This window comes from Perca flavescens, chromosome 23, assembly GCF_004354835.1.
Source record: "Perca flavescens isolate YP-PL-M2 chromosome 23, PFLA_1.0, whole genome shotgun sequence".
Lineage (NCBI taxonomy): Eukaryota > Metazoa > Chordata > Actinopteri > Perciformes > Percidae > Perca > Perca flavescens.
Genome location: NC_041353.1, coordinates 10367312 through 10381780, shown reverse-complemented (window position 1 = coordinate 10381780; position 14469 = coordinate 10367312). Strand labels below are relative to the sequence as shown.

General features: G+C 39.7%; 1 protein-coding gene across 1 annotated transcript; it reads right to left on the bottom strand.

Annotated features, from left to right (window-relative positions):
• Positions 1 to 380: 380 nt before the first annotated feature.
• On the bottom strand, positions 381 to 4454 carry LOC114550285 (uncharacterized). The gene is made up of 3 exons (XM_028570939.1): positions 4284 to 4454; positions 2144 to 2790; positions 381 to 789 (listed from the first exon to the last, which is right to left on the bottom strand). The coding sequence occupies exons 1-3, from the start codon at positions 4307 to 4309 to the stop codon at positions 428 to 430; spliced, it is 1035 nt and encodes a 344-aa protein (XP_028426740.1). The 5' UTR covers positions 4310 to 4454; the 3' UTR covers positions 381 to 427.
• Between the last annotated feature and the right edge of the window lie 10015 nt (positions 4455 to 14469).

The window sequence follows — 14469 nt, the reverse complement described above, 5'->3', positions numbered from 1 at the left end:
GCAAAACAAGTATCACGCAATAAAGGCTCCACAGTAATTGATTACAATTTACTTTAAATGTGACATTGGTTCAAATCAAAACAACAAAGTCAAACATGCTCAAAGCTATAGTGCATAGTTTCTGTCGCCCCGATGAGGAATTCTAAGTAATGACAACAACACTGTCGGCGCTTCCACATGATACAAGCCTTACGTGATGGCGGACGTGCCCCCCACCCTCCCCCATGCAGTTGCTAGTAGCGATGGAGGACATAGAGGATTAAAAAAACATGATGGACTCTGCAGAAGAGGTAATTTTCTTCACTTGAGCTTCTGCGCGGGACAGTCACCGGACGACACAATCTTCTGAACATAGCCATGCTAGTACCCATGCTAGTAGCCCCCCACACACACACACACACACACACACACCCACCCCACCAATAGTTTACATTTTTGCATTGGGGGAGGAAATGGGCAACGAGTTCAAGAATTTCTCCAGCGTAAAGAGGTAGTCTTCTGGGTGGCATCGCATGTGGGCTGCATGTCTCGACTCCTTCCACTTCCTGCTCTCCACAGTCATACCCCTCTTCCTCCAGAGGTCAATTAAAGTTTCCATGTCAGCCAGGTTGCACAGAGCATCGTTTTCACTGAAGAAGAATAGGGCCGGTGCAGTAATCGGGTTGTTGCGGAAAACCTGGACGCTGTTGTTGTAGAAGTCTGCTGTTTGGGTTTTGAAGAGCCAAAAGTAAAGCATGGCGATGTTTTTGATGAAGTTCGAAAAACGTGGCATCAGAGTATTGCCAAGGCCTGAATACCAACAAGAGACAGTGACATATCAAAAGGGTTAATATTTCATAATTAAGAGTACAATTAGATATACACAACACATACTGTATTATTCAACACGGAATCATGACTTTGCGTAAACATACACGGCACTTTCCTAAAGCCAAATGGAGTGTTATCTGCATGCATTTTTAGCTAACCACGTGTATGTCTATGCTTTATACAGCGGATGTAAACATACACGCGTGTTATTGCGAGAACGTGCCGTGCTATCGCGAGAACAACGTCACACGTGTGTAAAAAAAAAACAAAAACAAAAAAAACGTTGGGTTTAGGAAAAGAACATTGGGAAAGACTTTAGTAACACTGTTTTACCCATCCACCACCCCAACCAACCTCCCTCCACGGACATCTGTCCTTTCATACTACTTGCTACGGCGATAATTCACATGTAATTTAGGTCAATGGAGGCCAAACGCGCTAAAAAGCGATTATGCGTCTTGATGACACGCCAAAATGGCATACAAATTGGCGTGTCATACATACGCCACTTTATGAGATCAGTCTAGTATTATTACTGTAGCTTCAAAACGTTATGAGTGCTTGCGAAAAATGTGTCCCACTCTCTACCACCCACAAAATGAATATTAATAGTATTCTTCTTATTATTTCTATTTGGGGGATATTCATGCTCAAAGTTTTAGAACTACAGTTCCCATATTGCTTTATAGATTATAACGTTGCCATGGATTCAGTGACTTATGTTGTGGGCAACAACTTATTTATGGATAAGTAGACAACTATCACTGGGTATCTGGAAAACTTATAAACGTGATGATTCTTAGGCAAGTTCTGGAGCTATCTTCTACGATTTCTAAGCAGATTTATGTTTATTCATGTTTCGTAATTGACATTAGAAATAATGGAATCCTGGAAAGTGGTAAGTCACACAGAATCTAAAAATGTGTGTTTAATGACTATGTTAAATATAAACTAAAACTTTAAAAATTAAGTATACCAACTCTAAAATATATTAGAATAACCCTTTAAAAAACCTTTACCATGTTAACTCAGGACGTTTAAAACCCCCACGTTCTGAGAGCTGCAACTAGTCAATCAACGTGAAATTAATCTGCGAATATTTTGATAATTGATTAATCATTTAGGACATTTTCATGAAGAAAAAAAAAAAACAGAGAACATTATAAACTGTTTGCAGGCACTGTCCTGAGGCAGGTTAGAAGCAAGCTGTCACAAATAATTCCTGGACTCCTGACAAACTGGAGCAGCAGGTCAGCTGTCTAATTAATTATTTAAAGATCTGACACACATATCCAAACACAAAAGTAACCTGAGGGGAATCACACTCACTCACCTATCGCCATGTGATGCAGAGTGCCAACCACCAAGCTGTCATAGATGTGCCCTATCACCCTCTGGGCCAGCCCTGCATGTTTTTTCTGTCCCTGAGCAATGTGGGTGAGTGTCTGGGTGAAAGTGTAGCCACCAATGGAGGAGGCGTGGACCAGCACCGCCCTCCCTGAGAACTGAGGCTCCTCCAGAACCTTCAAAACCTCCAACCCGTGGTCCAGCCCCCATCGAGGCCACAGGAAGTGCATTACATTAGTCTGAACCAGGAGGACATCCATGCCACGGTCCAAGTAAAGGTCCCTGTACTTGCCCACCACCCCTGGCTGGGCACCGAGCCAGGAAAAGAAAACAAGAAGAGGGTGGGAAGTGGCTGCAGAATCGAATTGGTTTTGGGAGGAGACAGGTGTGTGTGAAGGTGAATCTGAGAGCAACGGAGAGGAGGCAGGATCTACAGAGGAGGAGTTGCTGAGGGGCAAAGCGGAGTGTGATATGGGGCAAAGAGCAGTGGAGGTTTGACAGTTTGCTTTGGCAGCACATACTGTCTCTTCCCCTGCCCCTGAGAAAGGAGTGTAATAATAAGTTATGCCACTGCTGATCCTTTTGGTAATGAACCTCCTTCCATTCACTTGTTCAGACATGGTGGTGTCATTCCTGAAGAGGTTGCAAAAAATACACCAAATTAGTCACTCTGACAGCAAAGACTGAAATGGTTTAGGCTATATGTTATTTCTGAGGATTTCATTATATATCCTCCTGAGACCCAAAACTATATAAGTCTTTTGGATGAAAAGAAACACATTTCACATGATTTAAAAATGTATTTTTATGGTATGTCCTTTTTTCAACTTTTTGTAAACTGTTAATATGTTCAGGCAGATGCATGATGGTAATATCAATTTTGTTTTAATTACAAACCATGTACTATATAGTGATAGTAATATGTTATTATACTCATAGATGTCAATTTGTTAACATGGAATTAGTACTAGTATTATTATTTATATTAGATATTTACTATTATTACCAGTACTTTCAAAACATCTCAGATATGGTAATAAAAAAAAATCATACTGATATTTTTTTAAATAAAATATATAATGAAATAACATTACATATTTGATATTAACTATAGTGAATATTTCATAAAAAATTATACATGTATTATCTTCATCATCACCAGCCTTATCACTCAATGACAACCGTTTGGTCAAGCGTGGCTTTACAAAGTAAAGAATCAAACTTCTGAAATGATTGCAGCATATATAATAGAATAACATTAGATGTATCATATAACAATAATGTATGAGCAGAAGTTTTATTTGATTTGATTAAAAATAACTTTAAATTACATTGGCTTTGCTTCACTACGTCTGGAATGACTTTTTTTGTTAACTTTCTGTAGGAGGGCAAACTAAAAATGTATACTTTTTACGTTACAAAGACATTTTAAAGACATGTTTATCATAATGATAAAAATATAAACAGCTAGCCTACCTTTAACCTAATTGTAGAGATGGCTCAATCAGGTTGAGTTCAGTTTAACACAGTTTTCAATAAGCTATAGTGACTTAAAATGTTCCGTTCTGCTCTACAAGCAGTTGAGCAGAACGGTATACCGTACTAACAATTTTGACATGACATGAATGTGTAATTTTTGGTTGCCATATCACCCATGATCTGTGTGACACATGCTGTAAATACAGTTTGAACTACTTTTTTAATAATTAACACTTGAAATGACGAAGATTGAGGGGAAGTGGTTTAAGGCATACATCCCATAACGTTACATCCATGATAGTGTACATCAGTGGATGGTTACCACCTTGTAAGTGAAGGGGTTTCGGATTAACGTTAAACTCCCAGGAAAGGAAGCTGGGCTGTGTAGCGATTAATAACGCTTCATTGTTATCCATGTACATGATCCATGTAGCTAACCTCCGATGGCGGTGCAACTGGAACACGTTAGAGTTAAGTGTCTCGCTCATTTCAATGGCCTTTAAAAATGCATCACCGGTTCTCATGCCGATGTAGCACAGCATCAGCCAGTTGCTTTTGTTTGTTTTTTATATTAAATGCTAGCTAGTTCCGGAAGACAGGTGACATAGCTACACGCAATATGTATCAGAGCAATATCATTCTGTTACCCGATGGCGAACAGCAGATTTCCCATTCTATGAGGCTAGAATGTGCAGGAGAGCCCTGGTCCTCCTGGTTCTCTGTAAAATGACTTCGGAAGGTCGGTCAGATCTGCCGCGGTGGCAAGTGCCCGGTGCCTAGCTAGCTAGGATGGCGAAGGCATGACCCACGCTACTGCCTCTGATTGGTTAGTAGCCTACTCGTTGCCTTCGTTGTTTGGATTGGTTAGGTTTAGGCATGAGGAATTAGATTGGTTAGCGTTAGGGAAAGAATACCAGGTTAAGCCAATCAGAACAATCCTAATTCATATCCTAGGAAACGCTAATTCGTTGTCCGGTGCCGGCAGCCGGTGCCGCCTCAGCGACGTCATCGTAGCAATTTATCTTTCGCGTTCTTCTTTTGGGAATTTCCTTCAATCTGTGCTTAATTACACTCTTAATTTCTGTCTTACTTTCAGATTGATCTACATAAACTTTGATTCGTGTGTGCTGGTATCCATAGAAACATCACACTCATTTGAATTCTGTATCATGTCTGCTGTAATCAAAATATCAAACAGCAAGTGTATCCAACATTTCTAGTGAAAGCCAAGCATTGTAAAGGGTTACCGTTATATAGCCTACTGTATATATTATAATATATCTATTGTAAATTCCATGTGTCCTCTTTTCCAAAACATAGCAATAAAGAGTTATTGATGGTAGATATTGCAGTTTAAACAGAGCTTATCTCTGGATCTGTTAGTCTATTGATAGTTCAAAGGACCTCGTGGCCAGAACAAGCTGCCTGACCACAAGGCAATAAGGTCACACTGAAACGTAAATCTAAATAGGGAAATTAGAAGGTCATGAAGTAGGCCTATATATATGTTCTGACCTACTAATCAAATAACTGCAAGACATGTTAATGCCACGAGATGGAGCCAGATGCTAACACAGAAAGAATAGAATTTGACTACTTCACTATGTGGAGCACTTTGATGAATGTGTATAATTAAACATGTATTGATTCAGTTGTAAAAGTGGTAGATATGTCATTTCTATGAATTCCTGTGGATTTGATGTCTTGTAAAGTGACTTGGGCCTCATGGTGTTCATAATTCTAAGTTTAAATCCACGCCTGGAGAAATGTTTAGAATTAGATAAAGTCATTTAGCAAAATGTCATACATTCCAGGAAATCATTATAGTCATGATCGTCATTATAATTACCTTTTTTGTCAGCTGTCCACGTTCTTCAAACCACTCAGATGTACTTAAGCAGTGATCCCGCAAACCATTTCCAGAAAATGTGATCCCTCCAAAACTGCCTTCATGACATTCATACGTGGAAGTCTCAGAATTTCCTCCAAATCACTAGTGACAAGATCCCTTATTCTCAAATTATAGGAACACTGTCTCATTCTGTAACCCCATTGTAGGAATCCTGGTATCACCTTTGACAGCAGTTAACATAAACACATCCTGTTTACTAACTGTATATTTCAAAGATTGGCAATTTCTATCTACCAAGTAGTGCTATTTAAATACACTTCACTTGCTTTACCAGATACCTGGAAACTGTTATTGCCACCTTCATCCAGTAGTGGAAGAAGTATTCACATATTTTACTTAAGTAAATGTAGATATTCCACAATTTAAAAAAACACTTTGGTACAAGTAAAAGTTCTGCATTAAAAACCTTACTTAAAAGTATAGGTTTTATATAGCTAGCTGCAAAGTCAATATAATCTACAGCTATCAGATAAAAAGTAAAGTAAAAAGTACCATATTTTCATATGTAGCGTAAAATTACAATACTCGGGTAAAGTAGGCTACCTCAGAATTGTATGTAAGTACAGTGTTTAGATAAATGTACCTTACACCTTGTCCAAATAGCTTTTTATTAGGTGTAATGTGTTTAACTAACATTGTTTTATCTGTGTTTATTTTTTATTTGTCTTATGGTAAAGAACATAACTGTTTTTGTGCTATATAAATAAAGTTTATTACATCATTAAATATTTAAATGCCTTGTCTTTTTCCATTTCAGTTATTTACATCAAACTTGCCATTTGATCCTGAGATGCTGACTGCAATATCTGATGTTCGCAGTTGTTTTAGATCATTTTAACCAGGAAATTCCATCTTAGCTGCTGGAAACATCCTGATGTGTCACGTTGTCTACGTCTAGATTTAGATGGCTCAGTGGGAACAAGGAATATCTTCCACCAAACCATGCATACTGGCACAGAAATACAAGGTACATCATCAACCTTTTTCAAGAGTGTATTTTATCCCCGGTGTATCCTTTAACTCTTCTAACCTCTAGTTTTCCTCTTTGAAATCCCCTTAAGTAGCTTTAAGGTTCTAAAAATCATCTTATTGCACTCTTAACAGCATCTGCTGCCAACAGCATCACACACTTATTATTTATTTGCTTGTTTTAACTCTTGTTTCGAGCTATAGTGTTTACACTGAGTGAGATATTCAAACCTACGTTTTTCTTTTATGGCTGCACCATTCCATCAAATAGAAAAATATTCTTGTGCATAATTTTATACACATCCCCGTAATTCAGCCTGATGCATTTGGTATTATTACTAACTTTGAGATTTCCACTCAAATTTAAAATAAAAGTATGAGGTTTTCAATGAAGCCTGGCTGCACACCCCAATTTACAGATTTATGTTTTTTTGCATTAAGCTTAGAAGTGTGTTAGATTTTTCATTGTGGCTATAAAAACCACACAAAAAGTTCATCTCAGTGCAGCTTGCTGTAAGAAGGCTGTCATGACAGTGTTTTGTGTGTAGGTGACTTTAAAATGCCTGTCATAGTTGTGATCAGGTCTTTCCATTCTTTCACACAGAGGCAGCAGAGGCAGTTTTAGGTCATCGCATTCACTCACTTTCTCTTTTTCTGGATCTATTTTCCGCAGCCATTTGCACTTTCCCCCACCGAAAAAACACACACACACACACACACACACACACACACACACACACACACACACACACACACACACACACACACACACACACACACACGCTGACACGCACATTACCTTATATTTTCCAGTACTCCTGTTCATGTTTGACCTTCAGTATGAGTGCAGTAAGTTTCTACTATAGTATTAGAATTTATTTTGGGGTTTGTTTCTATTTACAAGCACATTACTATCCCAGTTGTGACTGGTTTTATCCTGGTTATGTGTTGTGCATGTAAATAGAATATCCTTGTTTCAGAATCCTGTATAAGGGTCTAACCTGGTTTGGAGAAACCTTCTGGCTGTACTCCGTTAAACTAGGACACTGGCATGAAAACCCCTCATCCAGGTTTCTGATCTGGTCTCCCGTCTGTGCAAGTGCCTCCTCAACCCAATATGTCAATTAAACAAAATATTCAATAATAAGCAATGCAATGAGGATCTTTTGCTTAATTGCGCTATGTTTACACATAGTCATTTAATCAACTGTAAATATAAAAATCTTTATTAGTCCAGCTTTAATTTCAAAGGTGTGGCTACCAATTTTATTTTGTGTGCAAACCTGTGTGTGCGACAGAAAAAGCCAGAGCTTTTCTTTGCCTGGCTCAGCATGATCACTTTCAGGCTCAGTTGGGCAGAAAAATGTTTAAGTCCCACAAAAACACAACCCTCAGCCTGGAGGCCATGCGACTGTGTTACCCTCAGCTCCAGCAACCCCTCTCCACCCTATATCCCTTATCCCCATCTTACGCCAACCTCTTAAACAACCCCCCTTATCCCTGCTGATTCTCTATACATTCCCCTCATCAAAACTTTCTCTCTCCCAGGAAAATAAAGCCTCAATCACTCTCTTTGCCCCCCCCTCCCGTAAAGCTCCAAGGCCCTCTCACCCGTCTTCCCCTCTCAGCACCTCAGACCACCCCAATATTGCTGTCACACAAACCCCCTGCCTTTCCTTTTTGCATTGTTTCACCATGGCCCCTATTGTCTGAGCAAAGAGAGAAAGTTGGGAGAGAAGAAAAAGAGGGGAGGAGGGGAGAATGTGCCCTCTCTGTTCTCTGGGCAGGAGGGGGTCCACCCACATCAGGGTGTGGAAATTCCGTTGCCGCTTCCTGCTTTTTCTCCCAGTCTTTCCCTTTTAATCCACTCACTCATCTCTGTCAGATTTCCTCCTGGCATCATGTGCCTTCCTAACTCTTCACGCATAGGATGAAATTACACCAAGCATGTCTGAGGCATTAAATCACACACATGTTTTACTTTTAACTTGAGTTTTAGAAGCATGTGACAACAATGTCAACTGAGGCTAAATGACCACAGCAAAACCATCAAAAATACAGGTATTGGTATTTTTTTGTAACTCAAACTACAGTGTAAGGAGTGGAGAATATAACTGTTACTCATGCTTGGAACGAAGGCGTAGCAAATCGTAATGAACCAAGAGCAAAACAGTGCGGAGTTGTGCTTTAATCCAGCAGTTTTTTTTTTCAATCAAATGTGTTTTTGGCTCATCCTGAACATGAAAACTGTAAACTGTGAAGCTAAAGAGGAGTCTGTCTGACTTTTGGTTTCAATACCTGACTTGCTAATAACTGTACATTGTGAAACTTGATGATGCATTCATTTAGAACCATATGTGTCTGGTCACTCAGTGAATCTAATGGCGTTTTTCCATTACATGGTACCTGCTCGACTCGCCTCGAACTCTACTCGACTCTACTCGCCTCGACTCGCTGTGCATCCGTTTTCCATTGCAGATTTTAGTATCGCCTCAGCGTGGCTGGTTGTCATAGCGACTGCCGTGGGCGTGGCTTAGTAACTTGCTTTTCCCATTGACATATCCCCGATGCATTTCCTGGTTCTCCGTCTCCGTAAACAACATGATATCAAAGAGATAGTTAACGTTTACTGCTCCAGATTTCCCACCGTGGTCACATATATATGACTCTAGAGTCGCTACTCGCTTTGTTTCTCTCACATATATATGACTCTAGAGTCGCTACTCGCTGCGGAGATAATCGCCGTCACTCTCTCACTTCTCCCTCGCTCACTAGCTCCCCACACACACATACGGCGACTCGACACACACACACATCACACATGCACACACCAGCGCACCAGTATAACCATCAGGCCACTTGTATGCTACGGAGAAAGCTCTGCGTGGAGCCTCCGGCAGCAAAAAAACACCGCTGGCTAAACTATTTAAAAATGCCGTCTCTCGCTAGCAATGCAGTGATCAGTGACGCTTCTTTCCGACCAATCAGCAGCCTGCAGGGTTTCACGTCACCTTCTCGGCTCGCCTCAGCTTGCTTGGAACCTCGACTGAGCAGGTACTAAAAAAAGTACCTGTTAGCAGGTACCAGGTACTTTTTTTCGTAATGGAAAACCAAAAAAGGCGAGTAGAGTCGAGGCGAGGCGAGTAGGTACCATGTAATGCAAAAGCGCCATAAGCCCAATATCCACTCTGCTTCTAGCTCTAGTTTGGTCTCCACCATCTCCTTTAGCTCTCTAGTTGCTAATTTTGTTTGCCGTTTGATGTGGTGCAGGTAATGTACAGTGGTGTAGAGCTATTTTACTAAAAACACATGGTTACTTAATCCATTATTGACATAAAATATTGATAACAGCTGCTTTTTATATATATATATATATATATATATATGTATACAGTTTCCTCAAAACCTCCCAAAGGAAGCGGCGTTAAGTCTCACATAGCACTGGGCATGTTCATCCACCATTTCTTTATCTTTGTCGTCTTTTCCATCACACTCTACCTTCTATCCATCTCCAGCCATATTTCACCCTTCTCCACATGAGGGTTGTGATTTGCATTCATTACGTGCTTAGAAGCTGTTGTAGTTTATGTGCGACACCTGTCGTCTGAGGGAGGAGCTTTTCTTTATCCCATCAATCTTCCTTGTTGGTATGGAAACCACGTTAAATCCCCAGTAGGTGCACTGAGCTGATGTATTAAACATACAGCCATTGATTACAGATGGCAAGCCAACATCTTACTGGACCCACATGCACCAATATCCCATTTGGAAGCTCTAGCTGTCATTTTGTGTTTTTAAACAATCTGCTATATTGTTAATTTGGGTGCACCATGGGCACGGAGAGTACTGGTTTCTGATGGCAGGTATCAGGTAAAATTCTATAACAGGGCATGCAAGTCTTGCAAGATATATGAGACTGCAGGTATCAGTACTTCTGCTTCATGACACAGCTTTAAACTTAATCTCATGGTTCAGTCTTTTGGCTCTCATCAGTTTAGTTTTCCTAAATGCATCTTTAAATTGAGCTCTCATAGTCACAATTGCTTCATAAAAGGCATGTACTTTAGTATCGTGAGTAGTCTATGGTGATAGCAAATTGATGATGGCACATTATTTATTCCAGAGGATTTTCTCTATATCTCTTAAGGAAATACAGATGATTTGTCCATCAAGGTCATCTACGATCCTCATCTAACAGCCGTATTAAATCTGCAGGGAAAGCTGTCTGAGAACACATTCATAAAAACACATGACAACTTACAAACGCATGCACACACACACGGATGCGCGCGTGCACACACACACACACACACACACACACACACACACACACACACACACACACTTTGTTGAGCTTAAAGCAATGTACCAGCAGGAGTGGGGTTTAAAACACACATGAACATTGTGTGTTACCAAGTGTGTGTATTGGATTTCTCCCCCAGTCAGATTGTCTGCATGGATTTTTTCAAAAGTCACATTTATATTGTTACTGCTGCCGTTCCATATATTACTAAGACCTAGATTAATGGCACACCTCAGTCTGTTTTTACTTCAGTATATAAAACGTGAAACATCATTAACAAATATTCATAGATGTTAACATATGGTGGCTCAAAGACATGCTTTCTTTAATGAAAGCAGAAGTTAAAAAAACCTTTTTAGCTAAAGTTTTGGGGAGATTTGGCATCTTGACCTTGCTGCCACTATAAAAAGACACCAGAAGGGCTCTAGGCAGGGTCAGTATAGATGGCATAGCCAATTTACTATTGATAGAGTCCATTGTTTTTTTTGTTTTTTTCAAGACAAAGAAACTTTCTTTGACCTCACAATCAGCCATTGTCTGGCACTTTCCGTTTGCTGGAGATAGCGACTGTACAACGAGAGGACGTCAGTCACACACACACACACACACACACACACACACACACACACACACACAATTCTTAGTATTCTTTGGGGGACGGCGATCTGCTTCACTGTGTCCTCAAGACGCCAACCAGACCTGAGAAAGCACGACAAGTCCCTTTAACACACTGAAGTCCACTGCCATTAGTCACACTGATAACACAGGAATATGTGTAAAAGTGCATGATACGGTCCACAGAGGTTATCTTCTATTAGAAGTGGAAATTTTCTCAGTATTACAGTGGGATACTGGAGCTTCTTTGATGGAGTATAAGCTAAATAACCTCACAGCAGGGAAAAAGAAGTTGAAATAAATAATCTATTGTCAATTAGAGCTGCAACTAACAATTATTTCCTTGATTATTTTCGCTACTAATTGATAAAATGTCACAGAACGGTGAGAAACGTTACGTCTTCAGGTGACTTGTTTTGTCCAACCAACGGTCCAAAACCCAAAGATATTCAATTGCAATGATATGAAAAAAGTAGCAAATGCTCATATTTCGGAGGCTGGGACCAGGAAATGTTTGGCATTTTTAGTGGAAAAACTGGACTCAAACGATTAATCGATCATCAAATACTTGCTGATTAAGTTTCTGTGGATCAACTAATCAAATAATCGACTGATCGTATCAGTTCGTATTACCACATGACTGTTTTTTGGGCAGTATTCATATTTGTTACAAGGACAAGTTACATTTGAGGAATCATTTGATGCACTTGTGAATAAATGCATATATACAGATCATGATAACTTAAATATATCACGTATTTAAGCTAATTATTTTAATCATTTTATTATCTTCCAGTCAAGGTCTACCAAGTATTGTGATGTTTAATATAAAATATTTGTTAAGTTGTCTGCCCTCAGTCATTTCTTATATTTGTATTACTGCAAAGGGAATATTTAAAATGTAAAGAATAAAAACAAGACAGGAACTAAATAAAGACTGAAGACTAAAGATCCTTAATTAGAACACACATACTTGTTTCATCTGTTGTTAGAGCTTGTCCTCGGGCACAGTTTAAAGATCAGGCTATCCTGTCCTAAATTCATAACTTCATAAGAAAATACTTCAATCTGTCCTGAGATCAGAATGGGAGTTAATTTCACCTTTCATATCTCTCGCTGCTGTTAAGCAAAACCTGCAGGCTGGAAAGAAGCACTTGTCTACAGTTATTACAGAAATGATTTGATTTCTTCTAGGGCATGAAACCAGGCTTTAAACAAACCCTGTACGATATCTACTGTCTCTAAAAAATGTATGCTCCTACCCCAAAACAGTTTATTCTTAATAATAAAGTATCAAAAGCCTAATAGACTGGCTTTGCCCCTCCATTATATAGCATATATTGTAGCTACTTTTGAAGAATACGGTATTTATTTCAGGTTTTGAGGATATACATGTGTCCAATCTAAATCCAATTATTCCATTTAAAAACATGACAATACATCGACTTAAAAATAGAAGAAGCAGCAGCTGTGTAGCAAGGAAACTAGTCTTTTATCTCACCGGGGTAAAAGTAAAGGTGGTAATAATAGTAAGGAGAGTCAAGGTGAAATATGTTATTAAGGCGATGTTGCTCGCGCTGAGCTGGTGAGGGGACCTCATCACAGGCAGGACCGCTCAGGAAATGATGTCTCCTTGGGCTGATAGTTCACTTATTGTTTCTATATTTAGGAAATTCCTGGGGATCATAGAAGCAAAGATCTGGGGAATGTTGGTGCACAACAATGACTCCTTCAATTGATTGGACATCTGTTTAACTGTGTCAAAGGTGAGTCTATGCAACCTTGCGTAAACTTTGTAGCAGGTTGGACATGACGTGAGTCGTTCTGTGCTTCAGAGAGCTGGGATGAAAACTAATAAAAACTGATGCTTTAAAGGAGAACTTAGGGCTTATTTTGTGGTTTTGGCAGCCCAGTATCTGTACTTCACGGATTGATGTCCAATGCCAACATTTAGTGCCAACACAGGAAGTTATTGTGCAAGATATGTAGCATGGTGGAAAGTTAGGGTTTGAAGATCAGGATGGTAGATGGGTGTATAGCTATGGTGCGTTCTTTTTGTCCACGAAGTCGATTTACGAGTCGTTTTTCGGAGTTACGAACCGGGAGTTGCAAAAAAAGAAAAAAAAGAACGCCACCCGAGGTCGTATATACGACTGGTCAAGTCGTCTGAACTCAGAGGACCCCGAGTTCGTTTCTCGTTTTTCGACACGGATGTGACGTCACACTCAAGCTACTAGTCGCGATTACAAGACAAAAAGAACGCACGACTACTTTCATGCAGTAACCAGAGTTCACCTCTGGTCAGACCTGCATTGAACTTTTACATGTATATTAACAGTCAACATGATCTTTCCCTAACCCTAAACATGAACTTAACTAAAGTGCATTTGCCATAACCAAATTTTTTATTATTATAAGATATAGCAGAAAAAGAGAATTTTAAAACTATTGCCATTGAACATAATTCTGGGTTTTACACAACATTCCATTATTGATGTTCTTCTCTGGCGATGATTGATGGATTTTATCATAAGCAAACGGAATGATGCCAAAACTACCAAAACATGTAAAATAATGGAATTAATAGGAAGACCAGCTATTTTTCTGTGGAGTAGTGGATTATTTGTTTGCAAAGCCAAAATGCCAACATCAGCAGCACACTAGTTAGGTCTAAATATAGTGCTTGAAAACAGCTGCATTCAGATTTGACCAGTTTACAGCTTGTGTGCGTGTGCACATGCAGCTGTGTAAAAGCTGCGCATGTGATATTCAGCATGTGTGTTTGCACAACTCTGTTTCCCAGTGTCCGCGGCACTGGGTGATCTCCGCTAATGAACAATTTGCTCGGTGAGGTGTGACCACAGGCATTGTGATGGGAGCCACACAGTGGACTACTGATGCAGTGAGCGAGAGAGATCGAGACAAATAGAGAGAGAGAGAGAGAGAGAGAGAGAGAGAGAGAGAGAGAGAGAGAGGGGGGAGAGAGACTGGAACTCAATTCCACACAGTCAAACCTACACTGGCTCAGAAAGAC

What these genes read in the sequence shown, in the direction of transcription:
- LOC114550285 (XM_028570939.1), bottom strand. Translation starts at nt 4,309, where the DNA reads ATGGGAAATCTGCTGTTCGCCATCGG. An exon ending in AATCTGCTGTTCGCCATCGG is followed by an intron (nt 2,791 to 4,283) that starts GTAACAGAATGA and finishes CAACCTCTTCAG; the next exon opens with GAATGACACCACCATGTCTG. An exon ending in TCTGCATCACATGGCGATAG is followed by an intron (nt 790 to 2,143) that starts GTGAGTGAGTGT and finishes GTTGGTATTCAG; the next exon opens with GCCTTGGCAATACTCTGATG.